Source organism: Bidens hawaiensis, unplaced genomic scaffold, assembly GCF_021521415.1.
Source record: "Bidens hawaiensis isolate Kalapana, Puna unplaced genomic scaffold, B.hawaiensis_p1.1 tig00003244_1, whole genome shotgun sequence".
Lineage (NCBI taxonomy): Eukaryota > Viridiplantae > Streptophyta > Magnoliopsida > Asterales > Asteraceae > Bidens > Bidens hawaiensis.
Window position 1 is genome coordinate 307,102 of NW_027491178.1, and position 27,703 is coordinate 334,804.

Genomic DNA, 27,703 nt, shown 5'->3' on the forward strand with positions numbered 1-27,703 from the left:
TGACTCAAATTTGAAACATACTATCTCCGTCCCATTAAAAGTGTTCATATTTCCTTTTTTTATATGTTTCATTACAAATGTCACTTTCATAATGTATGAGTCAATTTTCAAGTTTACCCTTAAACACACAAAACTAATATTAATAAACAATATTGATGAACCTAGTTTTCGATGACATAATTGTCATTTGGTAAGCAAAAAAATAATAATTATTCAATCTATCTTAAACTTTGTGTTTTTCAAAGTATGACATTTTTAATGGGACAAAGGGAGTATGGTTTAAGAGCAGGATATTTTAATTTAAACAAACCGAACTCAAAATTAAATAAATTTGAACTCGAATCAACTTGACTTGGTTCATTTACATCACTATTGTTTTTAATTTACTCTTAAACCATACAAAGATGATTTTTTTTCTATCAAGTTTGTTTACCTTTTAAGTTATTAAACATTACTTTTAATTGTCCTTAGGTTGATAGTCCAATGGTAAATACAAACTTTATTCAACACTTAAAGATTTTGGGTTCGAATCCCACGGGCTATGAATAAACTTCTTATTAGAAAAATGTTACTTTTAATTTTAAATTTAACTTTTGTTTTTTACTTATTTAATAAAAAACTTTAATATTTTTAACACCCGCAAAAAGCTTCAATATATGATTAATGTTTTAACCTTTATCTATTGAAGTGGATAATGACAATTCCCAATCTCTGTATTTAATACTCATATTTTTATACAACTTATTCACCTTTTTTTTATTATATTATCTTGAACGACACTAATTTAAACTTGTTAATAGTTATAAATTAACAATATAATGAAATTATGCATATTTGGTTCATTTATCTTGATTTGTATTTTATACTCATATCAGCATTCAATACTCATTATTATACAACTAATTACCCTTTAATAAAGTTATAAGAAATAAAATTTTGAAATTATGCAATAACATTTATGAAATTATGCGAATTGGTTCATTTATTTCAATCATATTTTATATTAACTTACTCTTAAAATAATCTTCTTCTTTTGATATTATTTTTATTAAAACAACTCGAATTATAATATCTATCTTTTTCTCAATCTCTAAAAATTTAGAGATTTATTCTAATTTTGTTTCATAAAGCTACATTTTCATCTCTATATCTATCTTTTGAATATTTAGTTATACCGAATATATAGAGACATAGATGCCTAGATGAAGAATAAAAAATAAGAAAAATATAAAGACAAAAATGTGGTTTTTAGAGTTACAGAGAAATATTTTAACATGAAAGCTCTTATTTAAAGTTACTTATTTTTTATTCAAGTTTACTTATTTGTTTTTAGTTATTAAAAGTTATTTTATTTTAAAATTAATTTTGTATACTTATTTAATAGAAAGATTTGATATATGATGAGCGTTTTTACCCTTTTCTATTAAAGTAAAAATGATGAACGGCAAATCTTCACATTTAATACTTATATCATTGTACATCTGACTAGTAGAATTTCATCGTGACATAAGTTTGATTAGTATTAGTAAGGTTCATTAAGGTATCAATATAGTATTGACACTCAATATAAAACCATCTCCAATAGGATGTTTTTAGAGATTATTGGAAGAGAGAGAAGGTGAGTTGGAGGAAAGAGATGGTGATGTGGAGGAGAGAAGGAGGTGTAAGATTCTTATACAAGAATCTCCAAGAATGTGTTTGTAAGAGGGAGGTGGAGGAAAGAGGAGAAAGCACATAAAAGAGAGAGTATGTTTGGTGGGGCCATGTGACATTTGGTATCTAAAAAACACCATCAAAAATCACCTTATTGGTGATGCTCTAACAACCATAAAAGAAAAATAATAAATAAAGTTGTGACATGCTCAAAGAATATATATACATGTTTTACATCAATCGACAATCATAGAAACGAAAAATGGTAATGATTTCCATGATAACAATAGTGAAACCAATGTTGTTATTGGGATTTGGTAACACACAACAAATAAAAAATATATATTTCTTGAATGCATCTCTCTTTTAACAGGCTGACTGAAAATAATGAAAAAAATTTATCAACATCAGTTCCAATAATGCGATACCGGTACTGATGTTATCCGATCAGAATCGATTTGGTTGGTCATGATACCTACGATACCAAAAAACACTGTATTCTTTTATAATAACGCCATCAATTTTCTGGTAAAGTAATGAACAAAACTAATACCGACCGAACTCGCGGTTGAAGGTTAACGAACCTATTTTGTTTGTTTTAGTTTTGATATCGTTTTCAGTATCTTTATTTTAAACGAGTTATCTTTTTTTGTATTTGGCCGTTGACAAATGCATCTTTAGGCTTTAGTTGCGTTGGCTTCATGAACCTAACTGATACAAACTGAATTCGCGATCGCAACGAGAAGGTTTTACCAACCAAACCCAATTTTTTTAGTTTAGTTTTGTTACCGTTTCCAATTTATATTTTTTAAATATGTTAATTTGTTTGTATCAGGGCGTTGATGAATGTATATTTTTGGCTTTAGTTATGATATCTTCATGAACCTAACCGATACTGGCCGAATGTGAGACGATTCGCTCCCGCAACGAGCGGGTTTACCAACCAAAGACGACTCTATTTTTTGGGTTTAGTACCAGTGATGTTTCCTTTTGTTGTTTAAATATGTTAACTTTTGGTATTTAGACATTGAAGAATGTATTTTTTACTTATGGTACCCTCGCAAACTTAAACCAACAATGACCGAATTCACGTTGGTTCACATTTACCAACTGAAAATGTCATTTTAAATATGCTTTTTATTTTGTCATAAGCTATACGAGTGCCAATACTATTATCGGCATTTACTAATTTACTTTTTGGGTTCAATGTCGTTACGGTAACAAACCTAACCTAGCCGATAGTGACCGCATTTGCTTTGGTGTGTCGTCGTAACATGACGGTTTTTGATATGTACATTAGAAGGGTAAGGCCCATTTGAGATGTTATTTATGGGTTGTAGTTAATTCTTTGGAGAAGCTCATAGCCCAAATACCTACTTCAAAAAACTTGTGTTGGACTTTTGACCTTGAGACTTTTGGTCTTTGAGTGATGATTAGTGTAAAGTGTAGCCTCAGTAAAAGGTGGCAATTCGCTCATGCTGTTAGGATGAACTGACAAATCACTGCTAACAGATACGGCTATATTAGGGATGTGATTTTTTTCTTGAATATTCGAACCCGTATACATTTAGTACCTGTACGGCTTTATTTGTTTTTAGGTACGGGTATGAGTACCTAAATTTACTGATTTTAGGTATTGGTACTTTCGGGTACATGCATAGGTACAAGTATGGGTATTACGGGCACTAGTACTCGTTTAGAATATTTAGGGGCTTTTATTAGATTTACAACACTCATGACTTAATTTCACTCGGGACTTTCAAAACCTAATAGTAGTATATATCAGTTGAATCAGTTCATTCTCGATCTATATATGTATATTCATATATTTTTATTTCATGTATGTGTACTTGTGTATATCATTAAATAACAAGTATTAACGTTCTCTTTTGTTTTTCTATAGAAATTAAGAAACAATAAAAAAAGGGGGAAAGGGAAAATGGTAAGATGAATAACGAAGACTAAACAAATGTTAACTTTCCTTGCATAAGTTAATTTTGTTTTAAACATTTTGATAAAAAAAAATTTGGGACACTTTATAAGTTTTGGAATTCATTACTTGATTTTGAATATATTTTATATTATGGTTTACTAGGATACTGGCTCGTGTTACACACGGGTGGAAAATATTTCGAACGTCATATATATGTAGCTATCATAAGAATTCTTTACCTTGTTCTTTACAACACCACAAGATGTAGGAAAAATATGTATAAATAGTGAGTGAAATGAGAAACTGTATAAATATACAAATAGTTGAATTGCTAAAATAATAGCCATACTAAAGAAGGGTAACACAAAAACAATTATAAATAATTTATGCCGTGGTTGTGGTGCGTGCATATAATGTATTTATGTGTGGGCCCGCAGGTGGGCAAAAGTGAAATTGCACTAATTTTGATGTTATTTTACTATTTTCGTGAAAATAACGTTAAAAGTTGCGGAAGGTTAATCAGGCATCATGTGATGGCGTTGATGGCCGAAAGACAAAGGTACATGCACCAATCAACCGGTGTCCGGATGGTTGAGTGTTATGTGCTTTATGTCCCAGGCTTGATGCAAAACTACTATCAAGCTGTGGGTCTCACCGGAAGCAGTCTCTCTATTCCTAGAGAGTAGAGTTAAGACTGTCTACATCTTACCCTCCTCAGACACTATCATAACTGTGCTATTGGTGGAATTTAATGAGTATGATGATGATGGTGATGAATTGTGGTCAAAATCGGTTTTTAAATCATTTGAAAAGAAATAGTTGGTTATGATTATAGAAAACATTAATTAGTAAGGTTTTGATTATTGAAAACATTAATTAGTGAATTATGTGGCAATTTTATATATGGAAACCGGATGACTTGGAAGCATACGTGAACATGCTAGTTGAAGATCATATGAATATTTTGTATTGCTTTAATAGTATAGTAAGATTTCATTTTTAGTTTTAGTATTATGTTTTGGTTGTGTTAATACGGTTTTGGTTGTGGTATTATAAAGAATTGTTTGTCGGTGTTAATACGGTTTTGGACCTTTGGCTGTGGTATTATAAAAAATTGTTTGTCGGTACTATACAGGTACTATACCAAGTTTAGTTGGAATTTAAAAAAAAACAAAGTGGTACCAAGCGAGTACCGTACCCGAAAGTACCCGTACCCGTATCAGTACATGTACCCGCACCATAAAATTGGGTACGGGTATGGGTACCCAGATTAGATTTACTGATTTTAGGTACAGGTACTTTCGAGTACATGTATAGATACGGGTACATGTACGGTACCAATCTCATCCCTAGGTTATATGGCTAAAAGCCTAAAATACCAATTGTAGCTCAAAAATTTTCTAAGGTTACATTTAATAGTTAAAAAAAATGTAATATAATCCAAGAAGATACATACATAACTCGGAAATTTACCTAGATTATATTATAAATTTCACGGTTAAAGTGCAAAACATAACTTAGAAATATATCGTGTTATAATATATTATATCGCAATAGTTATATAACTTGATTAAAATAACACCTCCCAAAATTTATACGGGGGAAATATATAGAGTGATTAACCCCAGACACAACCTCGTTAATTAGATAAAGCAGGCACCATTTTTTGCATATACATGACCCGTCCAACTGCAAGTATTTACGTGATTATTTCGTTTACAACTTGATTACTATCCACTAATGACCAATCTGTCAACTTTTAACACGTTTAGATAAATGAATTAAATTGGTCATGCTCGGGTTACACGATTTAAGTATGTACAGGTTAGGATTGATTGACTCAAGCCATCAACCCAGAATGATTGACACCCCTATGCGATAGATATTCACAACCGATATATATAAATAAAGACATCTAAACGTGTTATAAGCATAAAATATAATTTTAACGAAAAGAATCCGGATTAAAAAATCTGCTTTAGTGCAAAAAAATTGAGCCATCCATGTACATGATCTATTTGTGGTCCGATCATGATCTATTTCTGGTCCGATCACAATTTCTAGACTTGTTACTCTTGCAATTTTTAGTATAATTTGCGTTTATGTAACGAATGTACTAGAATAAGGTGTCAGTTTTCATGCGATTTATGCCAATAAAAGATAGCCAATGATCAAAAGCTTGGATATAAAGTGGACGCCTTTTGATCAATAAGTTGAATTGGACCGAATGCTAACTTTCTAATCTCTAAACTGCATTAATTATTGTTATTTCCTAACTTATATTATGTATTTTGTTTTATTTTTTTTTTAGTTTTTGTTTTTTACATTAAAACATAAATTTACCGTTAAGTCAACTTTCAGAATAAAATAATCAAAGTCTACTAGAAAGGTTTAATAGTATGAGCAGGAACTAGAACTTAAACACATTATTAATAGAATAGTTTCATAAGGTTATCAAAACAAGGGTGTAAAGAAGTCTGATTATTCATGATTAACCTTGTCATTTGATAAAAACTCGAATTAGATGGAAGCCTTAGAGTCAACTATAAGATCGAGCTCAGTAACTGTCTAACTGAGCTCGAACCTGAGCTTTCTTACGCCAAACTTTCTTCCGCGTTGGTTTGTGTATAGACTATAGAGTTAGATGGAAGCCTTTCATCTCAACTTTTATATTATAATTGAAATTTTGGTTAGGTATGTTGACGTGGTTCAAAAAATGTCCAATGCTCATCGCCACATTTAGTGTACGTGTCAACTTTAATAAATCTACTAAAAGCTTAGATGATATAAAGGGGTTATTTGTCCATACCATTCTTTTAGTGTAGATAAGAAAAAATGTTTGCTTAATTTCTTTCATGCATACGTGACAGAATAAGCTAACAAATTAATCTTGTACACAACATTATTTTTAACATTTAATAAATAATTATTACTTTTAAAACTTTACATAAACCTAAGGAGGCCAAAAATTCACTATAAATACACATAAACCTCTTTCATTTCTTCCACCACTGAAACAAAGATTACAAAGGTGATATGGAGGCAACAAACGGAAGTGTTGAGACTGCGGTGCAAGCAACCGAGAGAGATGTGAAAACCATGGGTGATGGGGAGGATACCGCGGAGCAGAAGGCCGCAATGAAGATATGGATAGCCGTGGATGAGAGTGATGGGAGTTTTTATGCTCTCGAATGGGCTCTTGGCCACCTCTTTGGGCACTATGATGCTGATAAGGAGTCCCCTTTTGCCATCACTGTGGTTCATGTCCAACCGCCCTTTCAACCGACTTACACTGCTCTCCCCGTTGGTCCCGGTAAGTGGTGATGTTTTAGGGTGTTCATAGTTCAGCTTGAAACCGCTCAAATTAGTCATCGGTTTGGTTTCATAGTCAATTCATGATTATTTCTTTTTTTGGTCAGTTAGCCAAGAAAATTTCAAACCGTCCCAATGGTTTGGTTTACCATTACAAGATGAGAAATAAAAAGCCAAACCGGGATATAGAATTTTTTACTATGTATCCTTTTATATTTTATTATTAAAGCTTCAAAATTTTCAAATTGCAGCGAATGGTTTCCTAAGGGTTTTGTACGGTTATCGAATGGACAAAAGATCCAATATGTTGGTAGCTATTTGGTTGGGTTGGTTTAATTTCTAATGGTTTGGTTTGCAATGGTCACGTTACTAATGGTTTGACTCACTGTTTGATAGCGGTGCTAGATTCGCTAACTTGATAATCAACGTTTGAGATTGACTATTAAAACTGTTTATCTGCTTATTTGCGATGAATGCAGTTTTATTTGCAACATCTGGGATGAGGGACTCCGTGGTGAAAGCCGAGGAAGAAAGTGCTGCTAAAATCCTTGCGCGTGCTTCAGAATTATGCGACCAACATAAGGTTAATCATTTTTCTCGATCGTCATTATTTCATACGAATCGACCAATTTTTTCTTCTATAACATCTCATGTTCTTGATTTATATATCACTTGAACACTTAAACAGATAAAAGCCGAATATTTGGTTTTAAGAGGAAATCCAAAAGAAATACTTGTTGAAGCTGTAGAGCAAATGGATATTGATCTCCTGGTTGTTGGCAGCAGAGGTCTAGGCCAGATTAAAAGGTATTTAGATATTTAATTTTTATTTAAAACCTCATATATAAAATATATTCAAATAAACAAAAATCATTACCACTGTAATGAATATATTTACAGGGCTGTACTTGGAAGCATTAGCGACTACTGTGCGCATCATGCCAAATGTCCTGTTCTCGTTGTTCGTCCGCAGAAGGCGTAATTTCTGATCCAATAAAAGTATAATTAAGTATGGTGTTGATTGTGTTATTTATATAAGTGTATGATTGTAACCCACTTATATTGTTGTGGTGGTAAATTAAGACTATGTTATTATAATGCTATGAGCATGATGATGTATGGATCTTTGAATTATTACTTAAGTTGGTGATATATATCTTTTGTATCATGATGTTTGATTATATATTGGGTACGAGGATTAAAAAACAAAAGAAAATCACGTAAATAGACATCTTAATCAACAAAAGTAATAAAAGTTTACATGGAATCACTCATTTTGCTCATGGAGCACATGGATGTATGGATGATTACAAATACCACTATTATCCATTTCCCCTATATAAGATTAAATCCAAGCTTTAGATTTATCATATCAACTCGATTAAATAAACTTGAAGAGCATACTAGAACGTAGAAACTAATAAGGGATTGGACCCAATTTTTAACTGAGAACAAATCAGTTCTCAACTACGTACAACTCCAAATGGGTCTTGGGCTTATCTCATACAATAGCCCATATAGATCACAAAACATCAGTTATTATTTTTGTTTGTTTCTTTGCTCGCTTGCATGTTTTCTAAATTAGGTCCGTGCAACTGTACAAGTGTGTATAACCTAAATGGCTAAATGCATAGTTATTGATTTATATCATTTCTACCTAATTCGAACCTAAAATTTGTTAACCTCTAAAGTTAATCAGGAGATATCTATGTTGAGGGTGCTCATGTATAGTAGTAACATACTTATTTATAAACTGTATATGTTTGATATGTGATATGGGATAATGGAATGAAGATGGAAGGAGATGGAATAAAATAGACGATGGAATAGAATGGATAGGAGAATGAAATTGATTATTACTATTTCATTGTCATGTTTGATTAACATATGAAAATAGGATGAATCATTATTTATTATAGTCTGAAAAATGCTCTAAAAACTTTATAAAATTTGTTCACGTCTATCTTTTTTCTTTTCCTTTTTTTACCAGCTGTTCACATCTAATTGATACGGAGTATTATATTACTTGATTGCAACCTGGCTGATCATATAGTATGGACATTGACCAATCATTAAATAAGAAGTCTACTAAAAACTCTATAAAAATTTGGTCACCATGTTCCTCGGTTATGATGTTTAATTATTTTATTGCAACCTGGCTAATAAACTATGACCAATCAATAAATAAGAAGTCTACTAAAAACTTTATAAAATTTGTTCACATATAATCGATATTATATTACTTGATTGTAACCTGGCTAGGGTTAAGGATGGTTGCGAATGAAGAAGAAAGAAAAATTAATGATTATTAATTTATTATGTGTGTGGTATGTATATATATATACGCGGGGCTATAACACCATTACACCCTTAAAACAAAACAATTTGTTGACTGAACGTTACACGGCACAAGTCGGCCTATTTTATAGTCCTTCCACTACACATAGTCCAAGTGCTGGCTATATATATACAAACATCTATTGAGGCGGCAACATACAACTCATTCACTGATCCTTCACATTCATTCATTTCTTGCCCCCATCTCTCTGACTTGGTATAGAAACATCATGTCTTCTTTAGATCAAAAGCTTGATTACCTAAATATTCCACTCGAAGACATAAAAGAGGCTACCAAAAATTTTGCTCATGAAAATCTCATCAGACAAGGAGGATTAACTCGCAAGATCTACAAGGGGCAACTCTCAATCTCCGGAAAACTGATTGAAATTGTTGCACGGAGGTTGGATCGTAGCTTTGGGCAACGAACCAAAGAGTTTGAGACGGAGATTATGATGCTCTCTTGTCTCAAGCATCAAAATCTGGTCTCGCTTGTTGGGGCCTGTGACGAGAATGATGAGAAGATCATCATAACTGAGTTCGAGGCCAGGGGAAGTCTTGACCGACACCTTAGTGACCCAACACTTGGATGGACTCAAAGATTGCAGATCTGTCTTGGAATTGCACGTGCGCTCAGTTACATCCACTATGACGAGGGACGCAGTTTTAGCGTGATTCATCGTAATATCAAAAGCTCTAATATTTTATTAGGTGACGAGTGGGAACCAAAACTCTCTGGTTTTGAGCTTTCTATTACGCAGCCAGTAGATCGAAGGCATGGTCTTGTCCTTGACACTCCATGTGGAATGCCTGGGTATATGGACCCAGAATATGTAACATCTGGAAGTGTGACCAATAAGTCGGATCTTTACTCCTTGGGTGTGGTGTTTTTTGAGGTCATGTCCGGGAAGAAAGCATGCATCCCAGACAACAACGAGGTGTTATTAGCTACATCGGCCAAATCCAATTATGAAAGTGGAAAACTCAATGAAGTCATCCATCCCGGTCTACAGAAGCAAATGGACTCGCAATCACTAAAGATATTCTCGGATGCAGCATATTACTGCTTAAACGAGAAACGAGGACAACGCCCAACTATAGATCAGGTTATCTTTGCACTTGAGCAAGCATTGATTCATCAGCTGGCACGCAAAACCTCTGTAAGGCCATTATTTCCCCTGTTTTGTTTTAACTCATTAATACATTTTTTAAATATTCATTATTCATAGTGGAGAGTTATGGGGCAGCTTTATGGCTCATAACTCTGGGAAACATCGCCCCCCTCAAAGTTATGGGTTTTTTTTTTGCAAGTTATACACAAAACGCGATAATTGCACCAAAATCGAAAAAGAAGCGTTACTTTTTTACCTTTAAGAATTAAAAAAAAAAACAAATAAACAAAGTTATGGAGAGTTATGACTACACTTGTTTTTTGTAAAAAGCCATAAGCGCCACATGGCGCATAACGCCTGGAAGTGGAGAGTTATGACTACTCATGATCTTAATTGGTTTCCTGTTGTTGCAACTTGTATTACAGGAACACTCGGCTCAAGGTACTTCACTCAACCATTGGAAGGTAATTAAATTCTTTTACATAAAAGTTTTGGCACATTAATTTCAAAAACCAGTGGGCATTTGGCTCAATAGCATTTGTGTATCTGTAGCATAACTAAAACAAAGTCGCTATTCTTTTTTTTTTAACGGTGACTTTCATAGTGGTTGAATAATTAACCACAGTTCTCGGAGAGAGCCCTAATCGCCCCACTCGGGCCAAGACTATGTTGTCTTAACCGGGCCCACACTTGACATCCAAGTTTGGCTAGGCGTTCCATGAGAAAATTTCGAGCCCCCTGCCACTTGACAGGAGTTGTCCGCCCACAAGAGCAAGGTCTCTGTGAAGGGACACTCTAATAGAAAACTCGTGTCGCCATCAAGATTCGAACTTGAGAGGCCAACCAGCATCAAGCTCTTACCTATCATTTGGCTGGCCACTTGAGCTAGCCCAAGAGGTTAACAAAGTCGCTATTCTAAAAGAAAATATGTGCTCTATTCCTTTTGAGAGTTTTAAATCCTAGCTAAAATTGAAAAAAATATTAGGCTTACACTGATTTCTTTCTAAAGTTCCTAGATTATTTACTTGTTACGTTTAAATCTTTCATTTTTATGTATAAACCCAACTATTCTAGTTTTGTTAAAAAAATATCATATTATATATATATAGGATTGAGACCATGTGAGAACTATTTTAAAAATTGAGAACTTTAAAAACTATTTTGAACCACAAAAAATCCAAAATAAAAAATATCATAAAACAAAAAAAACGCAAATAAAAAAAGTAAAAAAAAAAAAAATTCTTATTTATCATCCCGGTTTCATAAAAAAACCATCTCGGTTTAGCTAAATTATACATATATGTACAATTTAAGGTAAATGATAATGTACACATGTGTACATTACGTAATTAAAGATTAAATGAAATTATACACATGTGTATAATACGATTTTTTTATGAAACCGGAATGAAGTATAAGAACTTTGGTTTTTTACTTTTTAACAATTTTTGTTTTTTTTAATAAATTTTTAGAGGTTTTTATAGTGGTCCAAAACATTTATCAAAGTTCTCAATTTTTAAAGGGTTCTCTTAGGATCCTTACCATATATATATATATATATATATATATATATATATATATATATATATATATATGGGTGGGTTAACGTACAATAATGACTTATCATACATTAGGTACGCGACATTCCAGAGCGTTTGATTAAAAAACGCGCGGTGGCAATTTCGTAAATAACCCAACAGCCAGTTCGTGATCAAAATTCGTCGATTACAAATCAACTCTGATCCAAATTTGGAACTTGTCGCTCAATCTAATCCAATTTATAAACTCTAATCACAGCTTAAAGTATGAAATCTCTAAAGTCAAAAACCAAAATTGAAATAGAACGCCCATGAACATTAAAAATCTTCAAATTGATTAAAAATTGATGATTTAATCAATCAAATTGATGTGTAAGTGGCTTTAGAATCATCAATCGATTAGAAAATACAAATTAACACACTTAATTGAGCTATGATTAGGGTTCATGTTTAAACGTTCTGCTCAAAGTTTAAACGTTCTGACCAAAATAAGCACCAAAATTGATGATTTAATCGATGGAATTGATGTGTGAGAGGCTTTAGAATCATCAATCGATTATGGAATTGCAGAAATAACGCACTCAATCGAGCTCTGATTAGGGTTCAAAATATTATGTTTAAACGTTCTGACCAAAAAAAGCATCTTTAAACGTTCTAATACGTTCAATGAAGTTCTGCGTGTTCAAAAAACAATGAACATCTTTAAACGTTCTAATACGTTCTAAGAAGTTCAGGTTGTTAAAAAATGTTTAAAAGTTTTGATAAAGTTTAGAAGTTCTAAGAAGTTATGAGTCAAAAAAGTTTAGAAGTTCTGATAAAGTTTAGAAGTTCTAAGAAGTTCTGGGTGTTCAGAACTTCTAAAACTAACCAAATAAAAAAATATTAAACACTTGTAAACATGAAATTGAACACTGAAATCACTTCATATAATCTCATAATCATCAAACAATCGTCAGTTACCGTTAATTTGATCATTGATTCGATCATATGAACAAAATATGGAACGTCTGCAACTGGGTTTCTGCAAATGGCGCTTAAAACTTTAAACGTTCAGTTAAAACCCATCTCTCAAAACTCAAAATTGATCAATTGAAACTTCAAATTGATGATTAATTGGACCAATTTCAAAGTTTAATTGGTCAATTAGTTCAACAATTTCAATTTCAATTGGTCAATTTTATCAACAGGTCGTGACAGAGGAAGATGGTGTACGGTGGACGGAATCATTAGATGGTGGACGGTGGACAGGATCGTTGGATGGTGACGGATTGTTGAACGGTCATATTGAAGGTGGACGAAATCGATGGGAGCAACGATTTGATGAATATTACAATATTGCCACCGCGTGTTATTTGAAATCGACGGGGATGCGAGTCGCGTACGTAATGTACGATTAGGGATTATTGTATTGGATCCTTTATGTGGGAGTACTTAAAATCAATGTTTTAAAAACCGATATTTTACTTGTACCGGATTTTGCTAAAAAACGGTACAACCGGTTGAACCGGGTTATACGGAATGTTCAACCGGTTGAATAAATTACCTTATAATTTCCTATAAATGTAACTTCAATTCAAAAGTAACCTAAAAGTAAATGATTCCATAACAAAAATATAATCCAAAAGTTAATAGATATTAAAAAATAATATAAAAGCACTCAATTTTTTTAAAAAAATAGTCATAAAGTTTACACGTTTAAATGTTAATTGTTGGGTTTAAAGTAATTTTAAAAAAATATGGACCATAAATATTAGTAATTTCTCGGATATAAAACCGGTTTTTCAAAAAAAACCGGTATTTTAGACAAAAACCGCTGGTACGATATTTTAGCAAACCGACCAAAAATACCGGACTCAAAATACCAGTTTGTTGTGCGAAATCATGTTTAACCGGTTTTTAAAACACTGCTTAAAGTAAGAAGTGGAGTGTGTCTAAGAAATGTAAGAAGTAATATGTTGCGTTTTATTAGATTTAATGGTGAAAACACACTTTCTACACTTTTTAAAAAAATATACTTCTTATTATAACCTTACTCTCTCTCTCTCTCTTTATATATATATATAGATATATATATATATATATATCTACCTCTACCTATACTAATAAAAGAAAATAATTATGACACATGTCATTTTGAGGTTGATTCTCACTATCAAATTCCTTCAAAAATCACTTTCTATTGATGGAAAAGAAAAAATATCTTATTTCTAAATATAGTATTAATCTCTATTGATTAAATTATTAATGCAATAAATTATATTCTAAACATACTTAATATAAAAAAATATTAATATAATAATTATGTGTCATAAATATATTTTCTTTAAGATTGAAATGCATATATAAAAGAGTTTATGCTTAAAAATTACATTAACATTTAATTTTTTTGAGACGTCTTTATATTGAAGAAAGCTATAATAAACTTTTTTTTATTTTTAAACAAATATTTAGTCTTAAAAATCATAGACAAATCTTTCATTTTTTATATTCATTATAAGACTATTGTGATAGTTGAATAACAATGTGTTTATAAGGACAACTTGAAAACTGTTTAAAAAGGAAAATCTCGTGTCTTTTTTGTCTATGGCCGGGTATGAAACGTATAACATTTTTGTGAAAGACTTTTGCTAAATCTTTCACATCGAAAGGTCTCATTGTTTTAAATGCTGCTTCCAGTGTCATTGCTTTATTATTGTATACCGATAGTAGAACAACTCATTCTTGATTTAAAATTCAAATTTTTTTGATGGTATAAAACGACTATATTTGTAATACATTTTTTTTACATAATATAAAGAGACTTAATTATATTTTTTTTGTATTAAATTATTCATTGTAATTTATACATTAATTTATACCGTGTAATACTCGAGTTTCTAAAGCCAGTATATATATATATATAAGCTTAAGTTCACACGAGAAATCATCTTAATGCGAGAACTGTGAGAAATCATTATAACCAATCACAAGTTTTTTTTATTACATGGGGGTATATTAGTACGACTTAATTTCATATTTTTGGAAAGTAACTATTATTTAGAGAAATTTACATATACCAATGCCAAATCAATTTTTCATTCAGTTCGTTTGTACCCACTTCAAAGTTGTCAACTTGCCATAGCATTAATTTTATTATTTAGTCATTTATCCCCAATAATAATTCTTAGAATTTGCCAATATTTACCATGACTTTTCTGTTATAACTGATAACATTATTGTATTCTATGACCTTGTGTAGAATGTTTAAATCTAGATGTAGGTATTCAGATTCTAGCCGTGTGTGTGTTTTAATGGTTATTTTAAAAAATATTTATGGTGGCAATTTCCATTCCGATAGAAATGCAATAATGATTTGCAGATCCCTAAAGCCTATATGTCATAACATAATATTACTCAACTTAACACATACACAACCTACACATAATAATATATATACTCAATTTGCAGATAAATACACATAATAGACAATTGACGGATAAACACCTACACATAACATGATGTATATGCATATATATACTACACAACTTTACCTACACATAACGTAACATATACTACATAACCGACACATAACTTAAGATATACTACACATAGCATAATAAATACTATAGAGCCTAATAGCATAATATATACTACATGACCTACACATAACATAACATATCATTACATATACAAAAACAATGCATAATTTACATATAAGTACTACACATCCTATACATAACATAATATATATTAAATTGTCTACTAATGGTTGTGTATGTATACCGGAGGAAATATTGAACCAATGTTACTATAAGAAAAAAAAAACAAACAGTAAGAATCAACCACAAAATTTGTGTAGTCAATTGTAGGAATGTATTAATTAAATAAGTATATTAAGCGATGATTGAGCATAAAAATAGAAGTATATTAAATAACTATTTTAAGACATGATTTGAGAATAAAAATGGACGCTTTTCTTTGATTTAATTAAGGATACATTCAAAAGACATAAATACCCTTTTGTCTTAAAAACATGTTATAATATGGGTTAATTATTACAATTTTGTCATTTCTATTGTATGTCAATGATTTACACATGATCAATGGTCTAAATTGACTTCTCGCTATTCTCGTTTTAAAATGACTTTTCGTCTGAACCATCCTCTCTCTCTACACACACACACAAAATGATTAAAAAAAAACAATTGTTTTGTAAGAAATGTGAGAATGCTTTAAAATCAAGCACATTACTAAAATAAGATCCTATATCATGTAAATAGGAAACTATACAATTTTTAGAAACTACTAATCTCAATTCTCAACCACTGGATACTAGATCCAAAGGTCAAGATCTATTCTTATGGTTCTCACGAAACTATTGTTTTTGACGTTAACCTTACCCTACCCTATACATGCATGCATGCATGCATGCATGCATACATACATACATACAGGGGAGGCTAGTGTTAAAAAAAAACTAGTAGATTGTGGTATCAAGTGAATGTAAAAGGGGAGGCTAGTGTTAAAAAAACTAGTAGATTAACTTAAATTTGAATGTTTTATGTTAACTTATTTCTGGATAGGAATGAACACGGTACTGACTTCATAAATTTTTTTTGGTTAAGTTGCATCCATAATTACTAGTCTCTGTGGGCTGCAAACTCTAGTTTTCATCTAACATATAATGTTGCAGGCAGTGGCGGATCCAGGAATTTTTTTTGGGTGGTTCACTACTTTTATATGTTTCAATTTCACCGAGTCGGGTATATAAAATTCCGGGTCGGTTTGAGGTTCGGGTCGGTTCGATGGTTCGGGAAAAGTTCATTACATAATAAAAATACGATAAAATAAATTATTTTACTTTACTAAAGGCACTAAAATTACAAGACGGGCTCAAAGAACTCATATTAGTAAGCAATTTAGTGGTTACCTCATTAAAGCGGCTTCCAAGCTCTTGAATTTGCATGTCGAGAACCGTGTTGAAATTATTGATTTTTCCAACATGATTGCTAAATTTCTCCCGACACCTATTCCAACATCGCAATCCTTCACTTAGAAATGCATCATTTTGTCCACTTTCCTTAAACAAGTAACAATGCAAACAATACACTTTATCCGCTTTGACACTATATTCCAACCAATTTCCAAATTCACTAGTGTACCATTCCTCATTAAAGCGTCTTAATTTACCACTAAAATTTGTTAGAGGACAATCATGCACGGTTGGTTGACATGGACCTCTAAGTAGATATGCCCGTCTAATTTCATCTTTTTGACTTGGGTGATAAGATGAAATTGGTTGCCTTTCGGAAGGATCCCATGGTAGATCATCCAAATTTATTTTTAATGGTTTACTACTTGAAGATGATGATCCAAGGTTCGATGGTTCACTTTGATAATATCTCTTCATATTCAAAATACCTACAATCAACAATTTCAAACTAACAAATTTAAAACTAAGAAACTAACAAAAACTAACAAACTAACAAATTAAAACCAATAATCATTAAGGCTTTATTGTAACTGCCAATGTGTGTTGTTTGATTGAGCTTTATTTGTTTTATTCACATAAGTTTATTTAGTGTTGGTGAATGCAGATGGTTATCATTAATCACAAAGCAAACTACTTTCAATAATCATTTCGAATAAATAAAAAAAATAAAGTTACAAATATCAAAACAAATTTTCAGAGTTAACATAAGTTACAAGGACTGGGTTTATTTGAAATAAATAAAAAAAATAAAGTTATTCACATAAGTTTATTTAGTGAAATAAATAAAAAATAAAGTTACAAATATCAAAACAAATTTTCACTCAGACAAATCGTCGAACAGGTGGAGGGCATCCCTGGATTCGGGAATCGTCATAAGAAGGACTGGGTTGGATCAATATGAATCGGATAACTAGAATACAACACTCTCTTTCAAAAAGATTTTCACAAAGCAAACTACTTTCAATAATCAATTATCATTTCGAATGGATTAAATAAAATGAATCATACAAGAAGCAAAAAAATACCTACAAGGAGCAGTGACTAGTGAGCAGGCAAAGGACACCAGTCTGCAGCGACGGACGACGGTGTGGACAACCGGGTTTAGTTTGGTCAATATCGGTTTTTGTTGGAATTGATTTTTATGGGGGCAAGGATTGGTTCAGGGGTTTGAAACCAGTTCGGTTTATCGTTTACGTGTGACTGATTCAATCAGAGGCGGAGGCGGTGTGCCGGAGTGGCTGAGCTGAGGGTGGAGTGGTGGACAGAGGCGCTGCAGCTGCTGAGCTGCTTTGGTTATGTTATAAAAAACCCTAACAGGCTAACATCAGTTAGGGACTTAGGGTAACTTAGTAAAAAAAAAAAAAAAACTGTTAAAAACGGGAATAGAACTTGCGACCTCCGGGTTACAAAACCCACAAACTACCAGCCGAGCATGCACTTTATATGTTTTTAAGATGGTTCCTGTATAATTTATAAGGTGGTTCCTTTATTATTTTCTATATATAAATACACTATAATTTCGAAACTCGGGTGGTTCCGCGGAACCACCCGTTACTACCGTAGATCCGCCCATGGTTGCAGGGTAAAAATTTGGAACACTTGAGGATTGGCTATTATGCTATAAAGAAGGCCACCGAGAATTTTTCCGTGAATTATCAGATTGGGTCCGGCGGGTATGGTGCAGTGTACAAATCAGAACTTGAACATTATGATTTCTCCGAAATGAAAGATAACAACGATTCGAAACTGCGTAGGAGACGCAGCATTGTAGCTATAAAAAAAATCTTCATTAGAGAAGACACACAAGGAGAACAAAAGCCTAGAAGAGACTATCTTTACAGAAGTTGACACACTTAGTAGATGTGTCCATCCCAACAGTCTCTTCTAGGCTTTTGTTATAAACGTCCTCATATGATCCTCGTCTATGAGTATGTTTCTAAAGGAAGTCTTGATAGTTATTTAAGTAGCAAAGCAAAGATGATTACTTTTACATGGGCGCAGCGCATAAAGATATGCATTGATATTGCACGTGGGTTGGATTACTTACACACCCCCACTGAGAACAAAGAAACGATTATCCACCGCGACATAAAAAGTGCCAATATTCTGTTGGGTGAGAACTGGAAGGCGAAGATTGCCGACTTTGGACTGTCCAAATTGCACCCACTTAATCAGACGAAGAGCACTATCATAACGAACAACGTTGTAGGCACAAAGGTGTACTGGGATCCAGAATATGAGAGAACTGGACATTTGAAAAAAGAATCAGATGTTTACTCTTTTGGGGTGGTGTTGTTTGAGATATTGACAGGGAGATTGGCTCATGATTCGGTTTACACCAAAGAAAATGAAAAGGGTCTTGCACCCATTGTGCGACAACACTTCGAGAGAAGAACATTAAAAAAAATTGGTAGATCCAAAGTTAAAGGAAGAATTGTATGAAAAAAACCGCACACCAAATAAAGGACCCGATGAAGATCCTTTACATACATTTTGTGAAATTGGGTATCAATGTTTGTCAGAAAAGCAGGCTCAACGCCCATCAATGAACGACGTCATCAACAAACTAGATAAATTATACCTTCAGGTATTGGAGTGTCATGTGTATTACAATTTACTCTGATTTCCTCTGTTACGTGTGTTGTAGTTTCATTGCTAGTTTTCAGTGTTCATAATTATTTCCGCTATAAAAATGATTCTACATCCACTAACATGCTTACATGCTTGTGCCCAATTCAAACACCATTTTGCATTTAAATATTACAAACTTGTAGTTTCTGATAGCTAGCATTACTGTTTATTGTTTTATCTATGCGCACGTTTTAGTTCTTTTTTTCCCAAATATTAATAGTGTCGGGGCAACAATTGGGAACTACTAGAAATGATAACATAATGAAGTTTTAGTTAACAAGTTCAATTTACTTGTGATTGATCCACAAACTTAATGTCTGTGATTAATAGGAAATTGGGGATGACAAGCTCCGATTATCAATTGAAGATGTGAAAGGGGCCACACGAGGCTTCAGTATTGAAAATGAAATTGGGAAGGGAGGATATGGTACAGAGGAGAAATTTTACTTGATAATGAACCTACTCCCATTGCTGCAAAGCGGAATCATATAAGCTTCCAGCAAGGAGGACAGGAATTTCTGACAGAGCTTGAAACTGTATAAGCACGAGAATATTATTTCTCTCATAGGCTACTGTGACGAAAATAATGAGAGGATAAGTATTTTTGAGTAACGGAAGTCTGGATAGGCATGTGAACAATCCTAATCTTACCTGGACAAAACGACTTAAAATCAGCATTGATGTTGCAATGGGGCTGGATTTCCTTCATGGGGGTGGTTTGACAAAGGCTCCTCCTGTGATACATAAGATATAAAATCCACCAACATTCTACTAAATGGTGATTAATTACGGATTTTGGGTTTTCCACAACAACTCAACAATTTAATGAATATGACTTTTTGGTCACTAATGCTTGCGGCACATTAGGCTACATTGACCCAGCGTACCCAATGACAGGTTTACTAACAAGAGAATCGGATATATATTCACTTGGTGTGGTTCTGTCTGAGATAATGTGCGGAAGATTGGCCCTTATAAATGACTATCAGGATGAACGTAGGTTTCTTACCAGATTGGTTACATCTCACTATGAAGAAGGAAAAGTTGATGAGTTGGTGTTTAAGGGAATAAAGGATAACATCGTGGAAAATTCAATAACCACTTACCAAAGGATTGCGTATCAGTGCTTACATGATAAGAGAGCGAAACGGCCCACGGCAAGTGAGGTGGTGTTACAACTCAAGAAAGCACTGGAATTCCAAGTAGTTTTTATTGTTTTACATACACATGAGTACTATATATATATTGTTTCCTTATAAAAGAACTAGAATATTCATTAAAAACAAATAGTCATAAAGCTCCACTACTAGGGGTTATGCGTCACGTGGCGCCCAGTCAGAGTTATGGTTTTGTACAAAAACAGGCTGTAGTCATAACTCTCCACTACCAGGGTTTATGCGCCACGTGGCGCCCATTCATTATTAATTTTATTTGTTTTTTTAAATAATAATTCATTTAAATAATTAAATATATAATTCAAAAACTACATTAAAATTAAAAAATACATTAAACGGATGTAGTAATCTAATATTATTATTATTTTTACGATGAATATTTGATATAGTTATGATATTAGTAACATAAACATAAGCATAAACCAAGTTTTTTTTACCAAAGGGGTTTGGGTAAAAAGTGTTTACCAATATGGAGATTTTGAAACTTATTTACCTATAAATGGTGTGGGGTTAAAATTGCAATAAAAAATATACTGTGGGTTTAAAATTACAATAACAAAATGGTGTGGGTTATAAATTAAAATAAAAATATATAATACACCACTCCTCATCTCGTCTTCTTCAATTCGCCGGCCACCTAACTCCGGCGACTGGCATTTAACCGGCGATCCCGTTACCACCCACCACCACCACCACCATTTTTCTCTTTCTTCTCCGATCTGTAACTCACCCACCACCACCATAACAATAACATAAACCGGCTCCAAGACCCACCCACCCTACGGCTATTTTTTTGATTTGTGTGCCAACCCCCGCGTTTTGTATACAACGCAGCCAAAAATCAATTTCATATAACGCCGGGGGGGGGGGGGGGGCGGTGTACCCCCTCGTTTTCGTCCTCAACGTTGGTGGCAACGTTGCCACTACGGGTGTTCTTATTCCATTTATTGTTGGATTTGTTTTTTTCGTTTAATTTATTATTATTTATAGGAGGATTATGAAATATGGGAGGGCAAACTGCCTAGACACTACAAAGAAATAACCCAGATAATACAAACCCCCGAGAAATACACTAACATACGCAACAAAGATCTCTACGACATGTTCTCCAAAGGAATCCTCCTTCCAGAAGGCAAAGTGGTAATTACTCATCATTCTCATTTCTCCCTAAAAAAAGAACCATATACACAATTACTGAAGATATCATTTCTTTAATTTGTTCGGTTCTATGTAACAGTGCTTGTCAAGTAGTAACAGAAAAATAAAGGAAATGGTATCCGCGACAATGTTTTCATATGAAAACCAAAGATTATGTAAGTGGAGAGCTATTAAAAAATCAAGGTACGTACATACAGTTGATAAATGAACATGTTTATGTGACATGTCGACATGAGAATAGTTGGTGTGAATGATTTACTCTAAATCTTAAATGTGCAGATTTCAAAGAGTGGTGAAGATGACAGATACTTCAAATTTAAAGATTCGAATCAAGATTAAAACTCAATTTTTAACTCCAGATGTGATTTATGGGGCTTATCTTGTCTTCAAATTTTGAGAGCCAAGAAAATTATCAAGTAAACTAATGTATGTCAACCTCAAGTACCAAATGGGGAAGAAAACCCTGCATGCATATTTTGCAACATCCGGAAACGGTGAGTGGATGATGATAGAATTGTGCCGATTCATACCTCACAGGAAAGATGTTGATTTTGAGGTTCTACTTGAGAGCTTGTCACAGTACTATTGTGGAAGTGGTGCAATCTACGTTGAAGGCATCCAGTTTAAAGCCATCAATGTTGCAACTTTGAAGGTACTATCTCAAAATATATAATTTTAAGAAGGAAAAAATTTAAAAATTATCAATCACATTCACGCACACATATATAAAGTACTCCCTCCGTCTTATTAAAAGTGTCATAGTTTGAAAAACACAAAATGTAAGGTAGATTGATGATTACTTTTTTTGCTTACAAAATGACAATAATGCCCTTGAAAATTGGGTCCATTAATATTGTTTATTAATGTAAGTTATGTGTGTTTAAGGGTAAACTTGGAAATTGACTAATAAATTTTGAAACTGAACATTTGTAATGAGACAAATAAAAAATAAAATATGAACACTTTTAATGGGACGGAGGAAGTAATATGTATAGTGATATCTTTGGTTAAGGAGGAAGCAAGTGAACCTAACCTAAATAGGTCTAGCTCATTAACACTATTGGGTTGAGCTCTTCCACACTAGGTTTCATGCAACCCATAGACAAAGATGAACTCACTATGTAATTCTGTACGACTTATGAAGACATCAATGAGTTTATAATAGTCTTACATTTGCTTTTACACAGGTGAGACCAGAAGTAGATGAGAAACTAACAGGAGTAGAAAGAGTCTTGGAATCAAACTCGGGTTCAATGCAACAAGTGTCAGTTGATTATGAAGAAATAATCCAAGTGCCAGAAGTAGTTGGTGAAAAGGTAATTTTGGAAAATAAACATAATTATACACATAGAAAAAATGAAATCTCTCTTATTGTCCGGTAACTTTTATGAACAGTCATCCTCCCTAACCAAAGAGAATGAAAAGAACTGTCACACGCTTCAAGCAAAGACGGTATTATACGAGTCTTCAGATTTGAAGTGTTACAATTGGAAATCTCTTGCTGAGCTTGGACCCAGGTTTGAATTTTGAGCCAACTTAGTTTCAGAAACTATGCATACTATTTTTCTAATAAAGCACAGGACAGGAAAGGAACATTTTTCACAAATTTTTTTAACATACAACTTATCATAAATGCAGATTTATAGAAATGGCTGAGCTTTTATCACACCAAGTATTTCGGATCAAATGCAAGATCGACACCCAAAAGTTATCTCCAAATACAAATTATGCATGTTATCTTATATTCGAGCTATCACAAAAATGCCATGGTTTGCAGTGTCCGGTGAAAGTGCGGGATGTACTCCTTAGGAAAAACAAAGAGTTTAAGTTTCTTTACTTCAGATCCCCAAGAGTGATAAACTTTCACGGTAATGAAAGGGTTCCCGAAAAGAGAGAAGACGGATTGATGGAAGTTATTGTGTGGGAACTCAATTCAAGTAACAAAGCCGTTGATGATCATATTCCTATGAGTTTGAAATTGAGATGTTATGAAGGAACCATGTCCGGTCTTATTGTATATGGCATCGAATTTCGACCCGTATGAGAAACTTTACGGGGATTTAAAGTCCAGTGATTAATTTTAAATGTCTGGTATTAATAAAACCATGGATACATAAATTATTAAGTGTTGCGAATTTAAGCTTTGAGTTTTCTGATTTGGCTTCATTCCTTGCTTGCTTATCAAATATTCAACAATCAGCCTTTTATACAAATTACTGGATTTGTGGGCGCCTAAATTCAAATTAAGATAAACAAACCTAAACCAAAACCGGATTAATTTTTTCGGTTATACACAATACACAACCCAGGTTACTGTAAGAGTGAATTAAAACAAACACAAATGCAAGTTAATCATCAAACATATGACAAAGCCCTAAAGATAAATTCAGAATGCAATGAACAAAATAATTGAAAACTAATCGTACTTGCTATGAGAAGCATCAATAGATTTACCTGTGACGAGAAACCGAATTAATTTGGGGGCCGTTTAAAGTTTCTAGCTCATTTCTAAAATTGGCCTGCAAGCTAAGAGTTGGAACGAAGAAAGTCAACCTGAGGAGCGCAGTGGTTAAGTAGTCTACGAATTTTTAATAAAAACTGTACTAAACACACCTGTAATAAAAACCTAGATAAATATAAATCAAACCACTAACAACATGCAAGTGTACTTATCGGGTGTAGTATAACTAAGGGAAGTCGGAGTATCAAACCACAGAGACACTTATTGAATTGGCGAAGAAACTAGAATTAAAAGCTAATTAAATTAATAATTGATAAAAAAATTATTCTTAGGATTTTTATATATTTAATTTAAAACTAATGATTAATTAAACTAAATTAAGCTAGAAAAATAAATCAACGAATATAAGATTTTAAAGAGTACAAATACGAGACAAGGTTACCTAGGCAAGGAATCCAACTTGTGATGGCTCAGGTTTTTATTGGTCACGGGAAATTGCTACGGGAACTGGGATCTAATAATATGAAACCTAATGGATCCCTCATCACTCTCCGGGGTGTCACCTAAGAGGAAACGACCCTAGGATTCGTTTAAACGCACCGGCGTCCAATCGCATGACAAAGGCTTCACCGACAACTCACTCAAGGTTAATCATGTTTCTGGATCGTCATTATTTCATATGAACCGGCCCATTTTTTCTTCTATAACATCTCATGCTCTTGATTATCACTTGAACAATTATATAGATAAAAGCAGAATACTTGGTTTTAAGGGAAAATCCATAGAAAATATTGGTTGAAGCTGTAGAGCAAATGAATATTGATCTCTCCTGGTTGTTGGCAGCATATGTCTAGGCCTGGTTAAAAGGTATTTAATTATTTAATGTCCTGTTTTCATTGTCCGCAGAAGGCGTAACTTCTGATCAAATGAAGTATAATAAGTATGGTGTTGATTATGTTATTTATGTAAGTGTATGATTGTAACCCACTTATATTGTTGTGGTGGTAAATTAAGACTATGTTGTTGTAATGCTATGAACATGATGGTGTATGGATCTTTGAATTATTACTTATTTTAGAGTTGGGTGATATATTCTGTATCATTATGCTTGATTATATATTGGGTACAAGGATGACGCCAACAAAAATAAAAAAGAAAATCACGTAAATAGACATCTTAATCAACAAAAGTAATAAAAGTTTACCTGTTGGGTCACCAACAAGAATACCAAGTCCAACATCAATATGGAATCACACTCATTTTGCTCATGGAGCACATGGATGCATGGATGATTACAAATACCACTATAGAACGAATAAACTAATAAAGGATTGCACCCAATTTGTTCTCAACTACGTACAACTCCAAATGGGTCTTGGGCTTACTCATACAATAGCCCATTTAGATCACAAAACATCAATTATTATGTTTGTTTGTTTGCTTGCTTGCTCGCTTGCATGTTTTCTAAATTAGGCCCGTGCAATTGTACAAGTGTGTATAACCTAAATGGCTAAATGCATAATGATTGATTTTATATCATTTCTACCTAATTCGAACCTAAAATATGTTAGACCTCTAAAGTTAATAAGGAGATATCTATATTGAGGTGCTCATGTATAGTAGTAACATACTTATTTATAAACTGTAATCTGTTTCATATGGGGTAATGAAATGGATATTTAAATATAAGTACTTTTTTTTAACAACATCATGCATTTTCTAACACTACTACTAATATAAGTTGATTTACTTTTGAATAGTCCTCAAACTGATTGCCTCTTGATTAACAACAGGAAACTCACGAGGACGGCCTCCGAATATCATTTGAAGACATAAGATTGGCCACACGAAACTTCAGTATGGAAACTATAGTTGGGAGGGGAGGATTTGGGAGCGTATACAAAGGAGTAATTATACATGATAAAGAACCTACCCCCATTGCTGTAAAGCGACTTGACAAGCGGCATGGGCAGGGAGAGCAAGAATTTCTGACTGAAGTTGAAATTCTTTTTGAGTATAAGCATGAGAATATTATTTCTTTTGTAGGATACTGTAATGAAAAGGATGAGAGTATCTCTGTCTTTGAGTATGCCTCTATGGGAAGTTTAGATAGGCATTTGAACAACCCTAGTCTTACGTGGACAGAACGCCTTCAGATAGGCATTGATGTTGCAACGGGGTTGGATTTCCTCCATGGAGGTGGTTCAACACAAGCTGCCATGATACACAGAGATATAAAATCCACCAACATTCTACTAACCGATGATTGGAAGGCAAAAATTTCAGATTTTGGGTTGTCCATAATAACAGCAATTGATGACGAAATGGACTTTGAGTTTGATGAAGCTTGCGGAACTTTTGGCTACATTGACCCACTGTACCGTAAACAGGGTTTCTTAACGAGAGAATCCGATATATATTCACTTGGAGTGGTTTTATTTGAGATTATGTGTGGAAGAATCGCCGTGCTTTATGATTACCATAAGAATGAATATATGATCAGTGAACATAGGGCTCTTGTAGATTTGGTTAAGTGTCACTATGAAGAAGAAAAACTTGATGAATTGGTGTTTGAAGATATAAAGCATATGATCGTGCCAGAATCGCTAGCTGCTTACCAATGTATTGCATATGAGTGCTTACATGACGAGAGAGAGAAGCGACCGACAGCCAGTAAGGTGGTAGCAAAACTAAAGGAAGCATTAAATTTCCAAGTAAGTTTTCATTGTTTTACATAGCAAACTAGAGTATTCGTTAAAGAAATAGCGAATCAAAAGATATCAAGACGGAAAACAAAACTGTGTTAGAAATCCATTGGATATAATAATGTTGACTATTTAATAACATACAGGAAGATATTGAAATATGGGAGACCAAACTGCCTAGAGACTACAAAGAACTAATCCATATGTCAAAAAGCCCACAAAAATACTCTAACATGAGCAACAAAGATCTCCACGAAACATTCTCCAATGGAATCCTCCTTCAAAAGGGCAAAGTGGTAATTTATCATATCATTCTCATGTCTCAGTTTTATATCTTTTTTCTTTCACTTCTTTTAAGTTGTATGAATCTTTTAGTGGAGCGTTTCCAAAGTGATTAATTTACAAACATTGTATATCATTTGTTTTGTGAAACAGTTGTTCTCACTAAGCAGCAATGAAGAAAGACATGAAATGGTGTCAGCCACAATGTTCTCATACGAAAACAACATACTACATAACAAGCGGATACCGTTTCAAAATTCGAGGTACATGTACCTTTCTCCCTATTGCAATTGCGTTGAATCCTCATGCAAAATAATATAGGGATGTAAGTTTTACATCGAAACAAACCAAACATAAAATTTACGGGTTTGACTTTAATTAGCCTGCACGGCAGTTTGGCTAGCTTATGGGCATGTTTAGCTAAGCATACTAAT

The 27,703-nt window shown here is 33.2% G+C and overlaps 2 protein-coding genes across 2 annotated transcripts; both read left to right on the forward strand.

Moving 5' to 3' along the window:
- The first annotated feature begins 6,525 nt into the window (after window positions 1–6,525).
- Window positions 6,526–25,354, forward strand: LOC143622940 (uncharacterized). The gene is made up of 5 exons (XM_077093952.1): window positions 6,526–6,899; window positions 7,378–7,481; window positions 7,587–7,705; window positions 7,799–7,874; window positions 25,192–25,354. Exons 1-5 carry the CDS (start codon window positions 6,623–6,625, stop codon window positions 25,195–25,197), a joined length of 582 nt encoding a protein of 193 aa, XP_076950067.1. The 5' UTR covers window positions 6,526–6,622; the 3' UTR covers window positions 25,198–25,354.
- A 628-nt stretch (window positions 25,355–25,982) lies between these two features.
- Window positions 25,983–27,605, forward strand: LOC143622938 (receptor-like protein kinase ANXUR2). The gene is made up of 3 exons (XM_077093950.1): window positions 25,983–26,996; window positions 27,134–27,283; window positions 27,423–27,605. Exons 1-3 carry the CDS (start codon window positions 26,142–26,144, stop codon window positions 27,588–27,590), a joined length of 1,173 nt encoding a protein of 390 aa, XP_076950065.1. The 5' UTR covers window positions 25,983–26,141; the 3' UTR covers window positions 27,591–27,605.
- Window positions 27,606–27,703: the final 98 nt, after the last annotated feature.

Excerpts from the sequence above, each read along its gene's own strand:
- LOC143622938 (XM_077093950.1), top strand. The coding sequence starts at position 26,142 with ATGGAAACTATAGTTGGGAGGGGAGGATTTGGGAGCGTATACAAAGGA. Across the intron at positions 26,997-27,133 it reads AGGAAGCATTAAATTTCCAA|GAAGATATTGAAATATGGGA; the intron begins GTAAGTTTTCAT and ends AATAACATACAG. Across the intron at positions 27,284-27,422 it reads TCCTTCAAAAGGGCAAAGTG|TTGTTCTCACTAAGCAGCAA; the intron begins GTAATTTATCAT and ends TTTGTGAAACAG.
- LOC143622940 (XM_077093952.1), top strand. The coding sequence starts at position 6,623 with ATGGAGGCAACAAACGGAAGTGTTGAGACTGCGGTGCAAGCAACCGAG. Across the intron at positions 6,900-7,377 it reads TGCTCTCCCCGTTGGTCCCG|TTTTATTTGCAACATCTGGG; the intron begins GTAAGTGGTGAT and ends CGATGAATGCAG. Across the intron at positions 7,482-7,586 it reads AATTATGCGACCAACATAAG|ATAAAAGCCGAATATTTGGT; the intron begins GTTAATCATTTT and ends ACACTTAAACAG.